At 54.2% G+C, this 16,742-nt stretch overlaps 1 protein-coding gene across 7 annotated transcripts; it reads right to left on the reverse strand.

The window, feature by feature from the left end:
* Positions 1–492: 492 nt before the first annotated feature.
* On the reverse strand, positions 493–15,715 carry Rps6kl1 (ribosomal protein S6 kinase like 1). Of its 7 annotated transcripts, none has more exons than XM_010645509.2 (13): positions 15,508–15,711; positions 14,950–14,988; positions 14,478–14,539; positions 14,095–14,379; positions 12,403–12,527; positions 11,426–11,518; positions 5,582–5,629; positions 5,082–5,214; positions 3,628–4,239; positions 3,205–3,294; positions 2,979–3,061; positions 1,717–1,812; positions 493–1,420 (listed from the first exon to the last, which is right to left on the reverse strand). In XM_010645509.2, exons 3-13 carry the CDS (start codon positions 14,518–14,520, stop codon positions 1,310–1,312), a joined length of 1,719 nt encoding a protein of 572 aa, XP_010643811.1. In that variant the 5' UTR covers positions 14,521–14,539; positions 14,950–14,988; positions 15,508–15,711; the 3' UTR covers positions 493–1,309. The 7 variants fall into 7 exon arrangements, 6 of the variants coding, with proteins under 6 accessions (XP_010643811.1, XP_010643810.1, XP_010643812.1 ...); XM_010645508.2 differs by having other exon boundaries at positions 14,950–15,099; XM_010645510.2 differs by lacking the exon at positions 14,950–14,988.
* Between the last annotated feature and the right edge of the window lie 1,027 nt (positions 15,716–16,742).

The raw sequence follows: 16,742 nt of genomic DNA on the forward strand, positions 1-16,742 counted from the left end.
CATCCCCGGCCCTACAAACTACTTTCTAACAAGCCCCAAGCCCACTCTTGAACACACCTAGGGGAGCTTTGAATCTCGACCTTCTGGCTGGTGACACTGCATTAATGATGCAAGGACACCACTGAAGAACAGGTTTTATTGGGGAATGGGGAAACCCCAGGGACAGCCAAAACAGACCAGAGGGAGTTGGCCTTAGACTATGCTTTCCCCTGTCCTCTGCTCACAGTTGGTCTCTTGGGACACAAGTCTGGGAGAGCTGGGCTTTCAGAGCCTGACTCAAACCTGTCACAGAGGCTCCACCTTGGTGGTGTTGGAGACTGAGGAAGGAGCTGGGGGCAGAGGAGTAGTGAAGTTTGTCTCAATGCCACACCACAATGATAGATGAGTCCTGGGGAGAAGTTGTCTTTGAGGTACCCAATTATCCCAGTTCTTTAGAGACTAGAAGCATCTTGCTTCTAATTCAAAGTGTAAGTAATTGTTCCATGTTTTGTCATGTCATTCGGAAAGAGGGTGAGGTCACAGTGGTCAGTGAATTGAGTAGAACCTTGAGACCCAAATGCAGAAAGGTGAAGAGATCTGAGAGGGAAATCCTAATCAGCATGACCTGCCTTAGCTCCTTCAGCCAGTGGGCCAGGTTCTCCTGACACAGATGGGCTAGCTGAGGAAGGAAGCTCTATATTCTCTTCACACTTGCTCTCAGTGGCAAAATTGTGCCTTTCTTCCCCCCTCCCCTTTTTTGCTCTCTAAAGTCTGAATTTTTAAGATAGGGGTTCTGGGCAGGAGTGGAGAGTGCATCATCTCTCCCCCACCCACCCCACTCTCCAGATTTGTCCCTGGGGGACAGCCTCTGGTGCAAACAGGCCACTCGTCACAACTAGGCCAGGACAGCCCTGGTTTGGGTCCACTGAGCTAGTGGATCAGTCTCCTGAGACCAGTCTCCAGAGATGTCCAAAGTGGGGCACAGCGTGGCAGTGAATGTGTCACAAAACCTTGAGGTAGGCTCAGCAGGTGGTCAGTTCAGAGCTAGTGCGACAGAAAGCGGTACCCTTGAATGTGGTAGGTCTGTAGGAGTTAACTAGGTACATCCTCAATGGGTGTCTTATCTGTTGTCATGGGTGGAAAGGGTGAGCCTTGCTGTCCTTCCCTTGTAGCTTTTCCTCTTGGAACAGTGGCAGTAATTGCTTCTGAGGCCCGAATGGAGCTGAGCAGGAAAGGCCTGAAGCTCACTGATCAGAGGGACCAGCCGTGGGTAATAGGAGGCGGAGACCCAGAACAGGCCAGTGGTTTTCCATTGCCCACTCTGCCCCTCTTACCCCACCAGTCTGCTCCACTGGATGGTACTGAAAAAGGGGTGGGACTTGAGTTTGCTGACGCCACCTCCTCTGGCCCCCAGGCGCCTCACAGGATCAAACTGCAGCAGCTGCAGGGAGAGGTAGGTCAGCTCCCTGGCAGGCCTTCGCCATCCCCACTGCAGCAGCAGGGGCCCACCTACAGGGGCTCCACTCACAGGGGCCCTGGGGGGCTCTCCCCCAAACAGCTCACAAACCCATTTTCCCTGGGAGGACATTGGTGGTTGCTACTGAATTATAGAAACCCTTTGACACCCACTCAGCACCTACAGCTCACAAACATGGTTATGGAGAGTCTGTCCATCCCTGGTCCTCTCGCCCCCACCCATAGGCCAAGAAGTCGCCTTTAAGCCAGGCTGTACCTCACCTCAGTCAGCAGGGAGGCTGCTGGGTAACTAAGCTCCTCCGGCAGCTGGAGCTGGGTATGGGCCTGGAATCCTGAACGGTGGCTCTGGGACAGTGCCTGGGAGGACACAAGAAGGAACTTTGAGGAGGCAACCCCAGGAAGGTCTACACTCCTGGTGTAGCCAAAAGTGTTTCTCTGCACTTGAGTCACATTCCACAGGCATGATGGTGATGTGGCTACCTTTGCTTAGGATCCGTTGCGTACCAGACATGCTAGATCCCTGACATCTACTAAAAACAAGCAGCCTCCGAGGAAAGGGGCTTGTGCTGAGTTCAGGGTTTGAACCAAGGTCCCTCTGGCTGCAATGCAAGCTTGTTAGAAGCATGGATCTTAGGTTTTTTGATCAGGGAACAGCACTGAAATTTGTCTCCTTACAGAAAAGCCTCTGAGGGCTGCTATTCATTTGACATTGGCCGTGGTGTGTTGCCCCTGTGCCAACAGAAGTAAGACCATTCCACACCCACAGATGCAGCTTGGCAGAGCAGAGGGTCTGTCTGAGGGCAAGGAAGTCAGTAGCCTTGGGCAGCGGAGGTTCTGAGAGACCAGGAAAGCCATGCAGGGGGTTACTTTTAGCCAGGTCTCTGAGGGCCTGGGAGATAGGACAAAAGTAGGAGGGAACAAGGAGGGACTGGTAAGACCTGGACATCAGGTCACACCTCATACATCCTGCAATTTAGCCAGGCTCTTGCTTCCCAGCCTAACTGGGTCCAGATGCAGCACTGAGCCCATGCAGGAGCCAGAGATCAGAACTGTCCTGAGGAAGAAGGTGTGCAGGGGAAGCAGGAGCTCTGGGCAGGGCAGTGGCGACTCTCCTTCAGCTAAGGTCTGGGGGTTACGGGTGGAGGATGAGCAGTGGGGAGAGGAGGTTAGGGGGATGACCTGGGGGACTTGCAAGGAAAGAGGGCTGTGTCAGATCCTACCCTGCCTAAACCTAGGCCCAGGTGCTCTCTTCTAGAAACCTTTCCCAACTATCCCAACTCTTACTTTCACAAAAGTTGAGTCGCATTAGCTATGGCCCTAGTGTGGTGGGGGTGCTGTGCCCATGGCCTGGTGGGAATGACTTCTGTATCTCTGATGCCTTGTGGCCTGTGTGCTGGCAGGACATCCACCCCAAGGACCAGGTCTTAGAGAAACAGGCAGTTTCTGCCCAGACACTATGCACTAAACCTTGCGTCCCGCACTCGGACACCCACCACGGCTCTACACCCTGCCCAGCTACTCACCATTCCTGTCAGCAGCTCATACAGTATCGAGCCAAAGCTCCACCAGTCACAGGCTTCAGTCAGCTCAGCGATCCCACCCACCTCTGCAGGAAGAACACACAGCCCTGCCTCACCCAAGAGGCCCCCTCCATTCTCCTCACCCTGTCAGACACGATCCATGCTGTCATGCTCAGCCCCCAGGCTCAACCTACACAAAGGCACCCAAGATCTAAGGTCCCCTTCTTGCCTGGGGCGCTGTATAGACGGTCCACAGCCTCCCTGCAGCACTGTGGCTCCACTTCTGACCACTGGCCAAAATATGTAAGCCGGATGTGACCTTCTCGTCCAGTGTGAGTAGAAAGAATGGGGGAGGGGAGTGTGTGAGGAGAGCATCACTGAGCAGCTGGCATGGGAGAGGCAGCTCCAGGGCTTCCCCTGACAGTGGCAGGGCAGAGCCAAGGGCTGTGTTGGCAGAATCTACCTAAGGGCGTGGCCGTGGGGGGCCCAAAGATCATGGGATGTTCCTTAGACACATGGGCAAAAGCAAGCTAGACACAGGTAGAGTCCTGTGTGAAAGGTCAGATGGAGGCAGGGGGAAGTGGCATGTAACATCAGAGGTCCCCTTGACCTGGGGGCCTCCCAGGCAGGGGCAGTGTGGTCAGGGTCCTACCTGCCTGGTCCAGGAGCAGGTTCCGGGGGTTGAGGTCCCGGCACAGTACCCCTTGCTCATGTAGCGCCTCCAGTGCCACCAGCATCTCAGCTGCCCACTGCTTCACCTGCTCCTCCCTCACACTCCAGACAGCCCCGCCACACACCACACTTGACCTGTCCACTGCTGGGGGGCTATGACCTCTGCCTTGGCCACAGCCCCCCAGTACCCGGCTGGCCCCCTCACGAACCCAAGGGAGCCCCTGGGGGAGCCCAGTGTCCGAGCTCTGGCCAGCCCGCCTGGCTTGCAGGTGCAATGGACCACTTGAGGCTTTTGTGAGGTCCGAGGAGCAGGAAGCACTGGTCCTGGATATGGATTCACATTCAGGCTTTCCCTGGGGCCTGAGGGACAGGGCCTCCCTGGCTGGGGTGGCTGGGGGAAGGCTCTGAGAAGTTCGAGGATGCTCCACAGGGATTCTTTCCCGCTTGAAGGTGTGGCCCTGGGGGAGCCGTGCTGGGGTCAGGAGGCCGAGGCAGGTGTCTAGCTGGGCCCTTGTCTTCTGAGTGGAGCCAGACCTGAGGCCAGAATGCTGGGGGTGCACCTGGGAGCGCAGGTGGGACCAGAGGGTGCCTCCTGGGCCAGGCAGAGGGAGCAAGCATGGGAAAAGAGAAGGGTATGTACACCAGGCCCGGCCCTGCTCTGACCTCCCTTCCATCTTGACATGGCTCCTCCGCCATCCAGGGGTCCTGCCTTGCTCAGTTTCCTCACCTTTCACCCTTCAACCTAAAACACCTACTTCCCTCCCCTCGACCCACCTACAGCCTGCACTCCACAGACGCTTAACCTCCATGGAGATGTGACGTATTTGGGAGGGGTTCACCAGTATTCAATATAATTGCTTTTTTGTTTTTCGTTTAGGGAGGATAGCATAACAAAACTTAAAGGCTGGGCATGGATCATACAATGACTGTATTCACAACCCAGGGATGTACCTCATTATGATCATAACTATCAGGGCCGGGGATTTAGCTCAGTGGTTCCACCACCTGCCTTGCAAGCACAAGGACCCGAGTTCGATCCCCGTACCAAAAATAAATAAATAATAATCATAACTCTCTGCTGTATGGCCCGCTTTTGGTCCTTATAGCTTTGGTTAATACCATTTTGTTGTATAGCCACTTTGAAGAGTGAACACAAGCCAGGAAAATGAAAAGAGCCGAAGACTAGAGGAAACGGTGACAAGGGAGACAGCTGTACAAATGCTCTCTTGTCTGCATAGGATGTAGACATCCCTGCTCCCTTGACACCACACAGAACCATGACAGCCTTTTCTTGCCACCAGCCTCCAGGAAGACTGGATCCCCAGTCTGCTATTTTCATCTGGTCCAAGCCATCCCCCTCCTCTGGGCTCAGCATTTTAAGGACAATACCCTAAAGGCTTGAGGAGCTGACAGCGAACCCCCAGGATCCCTTACCTTGCACATGCTCCAGATGCAAGAAGATGGAGTCTTCACTCACAAAGTACCGTAGCAGCTTCGTCATGTACGGGACCCCATGTGGGATGACAGTCAGCCGCTCCTGGCTTGCCACATGGCACCTGGGCAGGCTCTGGGAGGGGATGGGGCAAGCAGGTCAGCTGTGGCCAGGCCAGAGGCTGCCGCTGCGAGGGGACACCCTAGCTCTGGCTTCAGCTGCACCCAGATGAGAGGTGGGAGCCATTCCAAGGAGCAACTGCTTCTACCAGTTCTTGGCCTGGCTCTTTCCCCCATGGAATCCAGGTCCTCCACCCTCACAGACAAGGGGGAATTTGCATCGTGTATGTGTCTGTCTGTCCTGAAGGCGGGGGCTTAGAGTCAGAACAAGCAGCTTTTGGATATGGAGGGCACGTGGGTTCCATATGCACATTCTGGGGAAGGGGTTCCCTTGAGAAAGTCCCAAAGGGAATGCAGCATGGCAGGGGTAGGATGGCACCTGCCTTCAACACGAAGATCCCTCCAGTTGCTGGATCCTGCACCAGCTGCACCTGCCAAAGTAAGTCCAGATGGCAGGGGTCAAGGCACATGCGAGTTTCCTGGCTCTTCCACTAGGCTGAGTCACTCCTGGGCTAGGGCGGGGAGGCCAGAATCTGGTGGCCTCTGGAGTATAACCCTGGCCCCGAGCCAACATCTATCCTGTTCTGCTCCCTGCCCGTGTTAGACCTGTAGGTCTCAGCCCAGTGCTACTTCCTCCAGCTTCTGGGGCTCCAGTGCTCTCTGGACTCACCCTCAAGGGAGCCTTAACACAGTGGGTCGAATTTCCTGTGTCGTCCTGGACTGTGGGCTCCAGAAGAGCAGGGGCCATAAAGCCCAGACATATTCCCAGCCCTCTGTAGGAGGCACTTCACACATGCATGGCACCTGGCCCACAGCACCGATGATGGGGTTGGGGAACCCTCAATTCGCCTCCGTTCCCCTGCCCACACGTCCAGGTCCCACTGGCCCAAAGACAGAGAGAGATAAATCTACCTCTCACCCCAGACCTTGGCCAGGGCCCATAATCCTGCAGAGTCTGAGGGTGTCACATCCTCTGGTCCCTGTTTCACAAGTGAGGATGCTGAGGCTCTGAATTCAGATCTAGGTTGTGTGGGTTGAGCCTTGCACGGGCTTGGAACCCTGCTTTGAGTCTCTTCCCTCACCCCACCCTGCTGCATCCCCTTCTTTCTAAATAAAGTATTCTCTAAGCCAGTCGTGGTTATGTGACAGCTATTTGAGAGCTGAGGCAGAAGGATTGTTTGAGCCTAGGAGTTCAAGGCCAATCTGGACAATAGAGCAGAAACTGTCTCAATCAATCATCATCCCTTGGGGCCAGGGATTTAGCTCAGTGGTTCCACCGCCTGCCTTGCAAGGGCAAGGACCGGAGTTTGATCCCCGGTACCCAAAAAACAAACAAAAAATTATCATCCCTCTCTGGAGCTATCTTCGGGGAGCAGCCAACCACCTCCTTCTCATGCTGGTTTTGGTTACAGTCACTGCTCTGCCTGTTGCTGGGTTTGGTTTAAAGTTGGGCCCTTGACTCACTGGGGAAGGCAGGACTGGGCCCAGCTGTAGAAGGGGGTAAGGGAGGCATATGGATGTGTCAGGACAGGAAGGCACAGGATTCAGCCCAGATGCAGGGCATGTGAAAGCAAGACAGCATCCTGGTGTTTCTGGGGCCACCTGGCTGCAGGCCTGCCATGCAGTATAGGACTGGGGCAGAGAAAAGGGTACTGGGTTTAGAGCTTGGGTGAGTGGACTGATTTTCTTAACTACCAAACACGAATTATGTCATTGGTTTGTTCAGGCCACGAATGAGAGAGCCCCAGGTTAGTGTAGAGGTGATGAGGGTGGGAAGGCTATTCAAGTCATTCTTGGAACCCTGATTCTCTTCATTACAGAAAGGGGTCACAGCAATACCTCCTTCAGAGGGTCAGTGTGTGTGTGTGTATGTGTAAAGCAGATAACTCGAGAATAAACCCTCATCGTGCATAGCAATTACCACCAGTATCATTGTAGAAGGAGCCAATGTTGGCTATAAAGTGCTTTGTGCTAAGCAATTTACATAGGTCATTTTATTTCCACAACCCTACTCGTGAGAGTTACTAGAGACCCATTTTATTGATGAAGAAATTGAGGTTCAAAGGTGATAATGCCTACGTATGGTCCCACTGCTAAAAAGGGGGTAGTGAGGCTGAGCCTGGCCCACTTCCCTGCAACTGGGGGCACAACCAGGTGACCTTGGTGAGGGCCTCCCCTCTTGGCCTCGGTTCCCCATCATCCGTAAGAGGAAAGCCGTAGTGGACTGGATGATCACCTGGCCCTTCCAACCTCAAAAGGCAGGTGTTTCTCTCAACCACCAGAGGTCTCCCCTCCATCAGCCAGAGATGAACCCAGCCCGGTCCTGGCTCCTTGACCACATTTGAGAAATGTTTGAAAAGGGAAAGACAGAAAACCACGGGGTCGTTTCAGAGACCAGAGTTTCCCACAAGCCCTGACACCCCAGATAATTCCCCACCATCTGTTGCCAAATGGGATTCCCCACCACCTTGTCCTGAGCAGAACCTCTCATCTATAGTCCGAAAACCAGCTGTGGAAGGTTGGGGAAGCCAGAAATACAACTTGACCCCTACATCAAAAGAACTGTTTTAAAAATACATTAAAACCTAACTATTTACCTAGAAGGAATTAGACCTAAACACTGACAGTGATTATCCTGGAGTTAGCTATGGTGATGAGGTTTTTGTTTTCTTCAGTTTTAAACTCCTTTCTCTTCATTGTATCTCAAAAGGGCAGCAGAGAGGCATTTTCCCACTAATGCGACTAAACAAAAAAATCTTTTGCTTAGTTGCTGGGAGGACTGAACACTACCTAGTGCTTGACCTCCAGGAACCTCAGCTTCATTCTCTGTAAGACAATTATTAAAATGCAGCACCATTCAACAGAATTTTCTGTTCTTCTGTAGAAAAGATGTACTTGTGCATTGTCCTTCGCTTCATATGGCAATCACTTCTCAGGCTTTTGGCTAAGGTCAAGTGTAGCCTCATGTGGCTATTGAGCCCTTGAAATGTGGCTACAGAATACCATTTTTTTCTTTTTTGAGACAAGATCTCGCTACGTAGCTCAGGCTGGCCTCCAACTCACAGCAATCCTCCTGTCTCAGCCTCCTGAGTGCTGGGTTTACTGACACGCACCACCCTGCCCAGCTTCCACAGGATACTGTTTGCCTATTAAAGCAAACAGTCTTATGTGACTAGTAACAACTGTGTTGACAGCACAACCTAATGCTTCTTATCCCCACAGTGGCTGTGAGAACTTAATGCTTGATAAATGACAACATCCATCACTAACGTCAGGTGAGTCTTGTAACTTATACCTTTGTTAAAAAGGTGACTCTTTTCTTTTTCAAAAAAGAAGCCCACTATGTTCTTCTGACTCACAGACAATTAAAACTTTGGTGAAATACAATAAAACCCTTTCTTTAAAGATGCCCAGATTATCTAAGCCCTAGGAGGAATCTCTCATCAGGCAAGCAAGTCCAAAACCTTCAAACAGGTTCTCATACTCAAAGGCCCCAGGGCACAATGTGTGAGGAAGGTGGAGTGCTGCCGCCGAAGGGGACAGGTGAGATGGGAGGTTGTGTCCCACGTGAAACGGGTGGCCCGTCCTCAGACCGCTGCTGCCACGTGGGAATGCAAACTTTCATTTCCAAATCTGATTTTCCAAAAGAAGCGGGAAATCTGGACTTTTGTATGAAATTTGCACAGTTTAAAATGCTGGTAACAATTAAAACCAAAAAGCACCCCTGTGTTTGAGCCAAAAAATAAAAACAAGAAGTGACTTGGATGACTTTTTTCTTCCTCTTGCCCAACTCAGAGCCTGTCTCCTTGAAGAGGATCAGCCAAAAGAGGATGACATCTTCCAGGCCCCAGGCTCCCTGAGGCCACACCTCTGGATATCTGGTCTCCTGTTTCACCTCTGATCCACTCAGCTTCCTGCTCCCTGCTGCCCCTAACCCTGGGAGTATCTCTTTGGTCCCTAGAGACTCAACATCCAGCGCAGTCAACCCCAACAGCTGGATGGCTTTGGGCCGCACGCAGACTGTCCCGAGCAAGCCCTGTTCTCCCCTCTGGGCTCAAGGGAAGCCAGTGGCCAACACTGGCAGGCCACCCAGATCTGCCTGGGCAGAGCTGTAGAGTGGGCCCACTGGGGCCAGGTGTAGTGTTACATACCTGTAACCCCACCACCTTGGGAGGCTGAGGCAGGAGGATTGCAAGTTCCAGCCCAGTCTGGGCAACTTAAGTGACTGAGACCCTATCTCAAATTAAAAATTAAATAAAAAGGGCTGAGTATGTAGGTCAGTGCAAAGGCAGTGACTTCAACACCCAGCATCCAAAAAAAAAAAAAAAAAAGAGAGAGAGAGAGAAAGAAAAGAACAGAACAGGCTTAGTGGCCCTAGCACATTTCCTAATTTGGGGAGAGTTCTGTTTCTGACACAGGAAAAGGAAATAGGATCTTAGGAGGGAGCTGAGTCCACAAAAGAGTACCAGAGAGAGAGTAAAAATTGAAACAGGGCAACCTGAAGACAGAAGAGTTAGGTATGGCCTTAACTTGTGCTTTCCTCCTATTTGCACATGTCTTGGAGCCATGGATGTTTCAAATGCTCAGTGAACATGCATCCTGGGGTTAATCAAATCGGGGGAATTCTGTGTCACAGACCTCAGACCTCTCAGAGACTCCCAGTATATATTTGCATCCTAAAAGTTCTGAGAGCTCCTATAATTAAAAAGAAAATGCAACTTTAACTCACTGCTTCTCGAACTTATTCAACTCAGAAGCCCCTTCTTTGTAACACCAGCGTTCAGGACTCTCACTCAGAGAATGGTGTCTGTCTCCTCCCCGGCCTGTCCGTGGGAGCGGCTGTGCCTGGCCAAAGCCAGGCTGTGGCCACAGTGCAGCAGATGGGAACTGGCGGGCCTTCCCTGACAGCCCGGGGCCTGTTCCAGGGCCCTGGGAGGAGCCGCTGGAGCACCGCCTGGATGGGAACCTGCCCTTCCCTACTCAGTGGTCACCACCCTGAGAGCCATCGAACATGCATTAAATGTCTTAGCACGTGCCAGGGCTTTCCCAAAAATTATTTTATTTTCCTTCCCAGACCCCCCGCCCCAGCTTAGAGGGAGAAGTCCCACTCAACTTTAGAGAAGGAACCAAATCTCATAGCAGTGAGGGGACTTGCCCATAGCAGCACCCCACCCTCTTTCATGGGGGGAGACACATCGGTCTCCTTTTCTCTATGGAGCCCCAACCCACCAAAGTCATTTAATAGGTATTTTATGAGATTCTTGGGTTGAACCCTAGAAATTGTGACTTCATAGGTCTGGGGTGGGGTTCAGCCATGTGTATTTCAGGGAAGTTCTTCAGTGATTGTGATAAATAGCCAGTTTGGGAAAGAACTGTTTCAGTGACTACTCAGGGAACCCTTGCTTGGGGGCAGAGGAGAATCTGATACTGGCTCAGTTCTCATTTGACCTGTTTGTCCCAATGATCCCCCTTTAGTAGGAAGCGCTCCTCAGGAAGGACTCAGGCATCGTACATCTTCCTGTCTGCTCCGAATTAAGGGAAAGGGTACCAGATGGGTCAGGATGACTGTGAAGTTGCCAGAAGAAAGAGAAGAGTTGTCATAGCCCTAGATGGCACATGCCAGAGACAAGGTCAGCCTGGCTACCCTGGACCAGAATGGGCCCCCATCAGCCAAAGCCAACTCTTCACTCTGGCCTCATTTCTGAGGTGAGGCCTGCCTGGACCCCCACTGCTCTCCTGGCAGCCCAGAGTCCCTGCCCACAGCCTCACAAGACAGCCGAGGCAGCTGAGGCAGCCGGGGCTGAGGAGGGCTTGGGCCTGAGGCTGCCTGTAGCTGTCTCCCTTCACTGCAGAACAAGTTTCTGGAGATGAGCACATTTCTGCCTCAGGAAGTTCTTGGCTGTGTATGGGGAGAAGAGAGTCTGGGCTGCAGTCCTGGGGTATACAGTGAGGGCAGGGCGGGAGCCTGCGGGCAGGGCACAGCTTCTCCCATGGTTTCTTTGTGGTTTCTGGGGCCAGGGAAAGGGAGCCACCTACCTCTTCTCATTTCCCATCTTGGCCTCTCCAGGACCTGACTGCATGCTGGGGTGGGGGTGGGGGTGAGGAGAGGTGGCTGCTCTCCTCTCTGGCTGGCCCACGCTCCCTGAAGGGCTGCCGACAGCTGCTACAGTCCCCCTTCCGTCATACCACGCCTCTCCCTCCCACGATGCTCCCATCCATGTACTCACCTTGTCGATGACCCCGACCACCCGGCAGCCCCGCAGCTGCTCCAGGGCAGAGCTCAGTGTGCGGATGGGCCGAAGCCGTAGGCTGCTGAAACCCTGCAGAGGGAGACAGGGCCACAGGCAGCCTCAGGCCCAAGCCCTTCTCCGCCCCGGCTGCCTTGTGGGACGGTGGGCAAGGGCTCTGAGCTGCCAGGAGAGCAGAGGGGGTCCAGGCAGGCCTCGCTTCAGACGTGAGACCAGAGTGAGGAGTTGGCGTTAGCTGGTGGGGGCCCACACTGGTCTAGGGCAGCCCAGGCTGTCTCTATGCTCAGACTCCACCCAGCCCCCAAGACCCAGAAAGCTCTCGGGGCTTCAGAAGCCCCCTCTCAAAAGCCCCATCTGCAGGTGCCACACTGTTCCTAGGATGAGGGGTGGGAAATGTGGGCTCGGGGAACATGCCTAGGACATCGAGCTGCCTGCTTCTGGGAAAGGCAGCCTACGAGACAGTGCCAGCCCAGGGCATGTGCAGGGCACGTGTGTGAGCCTGCACATGCTGGGAAGTGTGTGTACACGTGCCCACTGGGTTAGGAAAAGCCACTTGGGAAGGTCCTGGGCACACACGTACACATGCATTCCTGGGCATACGGGTGCTCCAAATGCTTGCGGCCAGCCCATTCCTAACAGGAGCAGGGTCAGAGGCTGTCAGTGAGTGTGTGCACAAGTTGTGAGCACCTGACTAACCGGGCAGGAGCCTCGTTGGGGGCGGTGTAAGTGTACAGGTGGGCAGAACAGAATGAGGCTGAACTCTGAGGCCGAACTGGGGATGATTCAGTGGGGTGTCTGAGAATGAGCTGTGAGGGCGCAGGAGAGGGAGGACCCCGAAGACAATAGCCAATTTAGCTCTCCACTACCACCAGGTAAGGGCCCTGTAGGGTAGGGAGGGTGCTTGGTGCTCTCCCTTCACAGTCCTCCTCCTCCTTCAGCCAGGAGGGTACCCTCACCGTGTCAGGGCTGGATCCGCTACCCAGACTCCGCTGCAGGTGGCAATTGAAGATCTCCTCGGCTCGCCGCAGGTACTTGGTAATCTTCAGCTTTACCGCCTCACGCCGCTCCTTGTTGGGGTCAACTGTGGGGGATGAAGGTCACCAAGGCCCACCCTGCCCCAACCCTGACCTTGGCAGAGGGCTGAGCTGCCAGCTCCCATCACCCACCCTCTGCCCTCCACAGCAGATGAGCCCCGTTTCTGAGGCTGCTTCAGCAGATTCTGTCCCCAAACCCTGCTCTGCGTGGGAGACTGGCAGAGGAAGAAGAAAGATGGCGAGAGACGTCTGGGAGCCATGGTCACCCCTCAGCTAGCTGCACTTTACAGTTGGTAGCCATCACCTTGCTGAACACCTCTGACCCTGGTGTCATGTCTAGGAGTCGACAGCTCGTCACTCCATGTCATGCCATCGGGAAGGGGCACAGCAGGGATGTCCATGTCGTTTCTTTTTTTAGAAGAGGAGATAGAAGCTTCCAGACAGCATTGCTTCCTCCATCTGAGATGCCAGTGCAAAAAAGGCCAGGGTGGAGACCAGATCAGAGGACAAAGGAATTCACCGCACAGGCCTGTGGCCCACACTTGGAGGGATCTCTTCCGCAGGTGCGTAGGAGGAGTAAGTCAGGTCGACTCCTACTCACAGCCTGGCCACAAGGCCCTCAGGGTCTCACACTGGCCTTAGAGCTGCCTCTCCCCCAGTTTGTCAATGCCTCACTCTGCCCGAACAGGCCTCCCTCTTCCTCTGGACCTTGGCAGCCTCCCCCTCTCTCTGGAACACAGCCGGGCCCTCCACTGGACAATCCACCCTCTGTTCTCCAGCACACATGTAAATTTCCACTTCCAGAAAATGTCCCATGCTGCCCCAACCTGGCCTCAGTTTCCCTCTTCCCTTCTTTCATCCCCTCCTCATTGCTCTTCCCACCGGGGACTATAATTGGTCATTATCAACTTATCAGTCACCCACCTAACCCTGTGCCATCAACTAGAATGCAAATTCCCAGGGGACAGAGCCCAGCCCAGGCTGGGGACAGTCGAATATAGTAGGTCCCAGCAGCCAAAGCTGCCAAAGCTATTCCAACCCCTGCTGTACCCCTGCTAGCTGTGGAGCTTTGGGCAAGCTATTTAACTGGCCCAGACCTCTGTTTTTCCATCTGGAAAATGAGTATTTAAAAGAAGGTTCCTGGGCTGGGGATGTAGCTCAGTGTAGCAAGGATGACCTTGCCTCGAAAGTGCAAGGTCCTGAGTTTGATCCCTGGTACTAAAAAATAAAAAAAAAAATTTAAAGTAAAATTTTTTAAAAAGTTCCTGCTGGGCATAGTGGCACACACCTGTAGTCCCAGCACTCAGGAGGCTGAAGCAGGAGGATCACTTGACCCCAGGAGTTCCAGCTCAGCCTGGGCAACAAAGTGAGACCCTGGCTCAAAAAAATTTTTTTTATATTCTTGTAACTATATGAAACAACAATGATTTCTATTATTGTGAGGCTCAATGCCTGGAGCTGCTTAATAAATGCTAGTTATCATTGCCCATGGAGGCCCTGCTGCTAGCATACTGGTCCCCACCAGTATGGATGGGCAGAGGACACCACTGGCAAACGACTTTTGGGCAAGCCCTACAGTGGCCTTTTCCCAGCTGTCCCAGCCCTGGCCCTCACCGTGTACACCGCGGAGCAGCACGTCCACACCATTCTGGTAGTGGTTGAAGGCTGCCTCATAGTCCTCGCTAACATCACGCTCCAGGGCCAGCCGGATCTGTGTGGCCGCATCCACCAGGTAGTCACACTTGGTCATGTCAGGTGCTCCTGTAGCCACCCGGCTGCGAATCTGCTCCAGGTAAACACAGGCCTGGGATCGTGGTCGTGAGCAGGGCTCGGGCTCCAGGCCTGGGCTAGGCAGGCATTCACAGGCTACCAGGCTCATGGCTTCCCTGTGGCTGGGGTCTGGAACAAGCAAATGCATTAGGGAGGACCCAGCTGGGAGCCCCACCTCTGCCTGCACCCCGGTTGCCTCCACAGAACGTTGGGAGACTGACATTCACCTCCAAAGCCTGGAGGACTGAAAGCCCATGTGGTTAGGTCCATTCAGTGAGCCAGGTCCTTCCTAAGGCAGAATGACCAAATAACACAGGGTAGGGCTGTTTTCCTTTCCATTCAAATTCAGTTTAACAAGTATTTCTTGCGCACACCCTACATACTGGGCACTGGAGAGCAAGGAGATCTGTGATCCGGGACAAACCCCGTGTCTAGCACAGGTCGGGGAATGGAGGCCACACTCTGGGCTCAGAGGCTGCTCCTCAGATTGTCCTCCTCCTTCCGGTTTCTCTCTCCCTGTTCCTCCGGTGGGAACTTGGCTTATTTATCTTTCGGGTTCAGCCCAGTGGCACTTCTCCCAGAACAAGATGGATTGTCCCTGCTTTGTTTTGTTCCCCTTGGTCCTGAGGTCAGCATGGTCAGTGAGTAAGGACCCCATCCCCCAACGCGCCGCTGGCACAGAACTGGGCCTTCACGCACCTGAGCAGAAGAGGCTGCAACTGGCACAGTCAGCACCACCTTAGGTAGAGTCAGATTAAGGAGAGCAGGGTGACCCAGCCCTCTCGTGGGGGAGGGCTCCGTCCTCCCTCAGCAGAATGTGACACAGAGGACCAAAGATAACAGCAGTGGCTGTGAAGAGGAAGGGGCTCGCACCTCATGGCGGCCTCAGAGCCAGCCACTGGGGAGGGGCCGGCCAAGGCCTCCGTGAGCGAGGCACGAGCAGAGGGAAGGAGAGTGGGGAGGAGACCGCATCCCAAGACAGCGCAGAGCTGAGCAACCGCCAGGACGCAGCCAGCAGGTGGAGGGAGCCGGCCCTCCCTGCTCGGGTTAACCCAAGAGGACACGAGCTCCGAGGCCTGTGCTCGAACGCACCTTGGCCCAACTCGGCTGGTTTCTGCGGTCAGAGGCCCGGGTCCCGGCTAGGACTCCGAAAGCCGCGCGTGCAGCCTCCAGTGCCCCGCACTCAAGGTGCACTGTCCCGTGGGAGAACGGTCAGCGCAGGCCGGGCTGGGGCCGGGAGAGGAGAGGGCTCCTCACCTGGGAAGATGGAGGAGGAACCGAGCAAACACCGTCCTCACCACAGCCTGGAGCTCAGCGCACCGGCCAGACCTCGCCGGCAGCCACCGCCCGGAGGGGTAGCGTGCTCCGCAGACTGCCGCCTTCGCCCACTGGACAGGGGCGGGGCCCGGCACCGGAAAGCCCTACCATTGGTTGAGGATGAGGTCATCATACCCCGTTAGAATAAACCACCAATCACCGCCCGGCTCGGCTTCTACCCGACTCTTAAAGCTGCAGAATCAGCGCTGCGGTGTGCTGCGGTGTGCTGCGGGCGGGGGTGGGAGGCTGGAGCGCAGGAGGTGGGTGAGGGGTGCAGGGGTGAGATGGGTGGGGATGGAGGTAGGTTGAGGTGAGGTCGGCCATGGTGGCAAGAGGCAGTCTATTGTCACCCAGGGATGAGAGGGGCTATTTCGGAAACCGAGGCCGACTGACCAGCACCGGTGGCAATTATAGGACCTTTCTCAACTCTATGATTACAGTTCTGCCCAAGAGCCCAGGTGTTGAGATGAGAAGAGCTAAACATTAGAGTACACGTTTGGTTTCCCTGTGGTCGGCGTTGTGAGGGAGGAGTGTGACCTAGTCTGGGTCAGGAGACCTTCTGGAGGAAGCATTCTCTGAACCGAGTTTACAGTACAAGAGCACAGGCCCCACGTGCATGCCCGAAGCAGCCAGCCAGAAGGACCCGTGCTGTCCGGCTCTACTGCGCTTGCGTGCCCCTGGACCCCTTCCGTGCCGTCTCCCTCCGGCTGGGTGCATCCTCCCTGCCGATTGATTCAGAGCTCCCCTTTCTCCTTGCTACCGGGAGACTGGAGCACACGCGCCACCTGCTCTCCCTTCTTTCCACAGATGACCTGGTGTACGCAGTCTTGCACTTGGGCCTCAGTCCTGTCCCTTCACCTGCACACAGACCCCACTCCACCACGTCCTCTCTTTCCTACGTTAAGTTTTGGTTCTCACTGGACTGGTCCCATCGGATGCAAACATAATATACTTTTGTCCTTCGTTAAAGGCAGCGAAAATGGCAGGTGATGGGGCATGCACATGCGGTCCCATCTGCTCCTGCTCGTGTGCTGAACATTACATGTGGGGGCAAACTAGGTTTTTGTTTTTTTGGCTTTTCTTTCAGTGAGGATTAAACCTAGGGCCTGTGCTGAGCTACAAACTCAGTCCTTCTTTTCTTTTCTTTTTTTTTTTTTTTTTTTTTTTTTTTTTCT

This window comes from Fukomys damarensis, unplaced genomic scaffold (genome assembly GCF_012274545.1).
Source record: "Fukomys damarensis isolate Sample0158 unplaced genomic scaffold, DMR_v1.0_HiC HiC_scaffold_21, whole genome shotgun sequence".
NCBI lineage: Eukaryota > Metazoa > Chordata > Mammalia > Rodentia > Bathyergidae > Fukomys > Fukomys damarensis.

Coding starts and splice junctions, on each gene's coding strand:
- Rps6kl1 (XM_010645510.2), bottom strand. CDS start 14,520: ATGGACCTAACCACATGGGCTTTCAGTCCTCCAGGCTTTGGAG. Junction 12,528..14,094: donor GCTGCTCCGCGGTGTACACG/GTGAGGGCCAGG, acceptor CATCCCCCACAG/TTGACCCCAACAAGGAGCGG. Junction 5,630..11,425: donor TGGTCGGGGTCATCGACAAG/GTGAGTACATGG, acceptor TTACTTTGGCAG/GTGCAGCTGGTGCAGGATCC.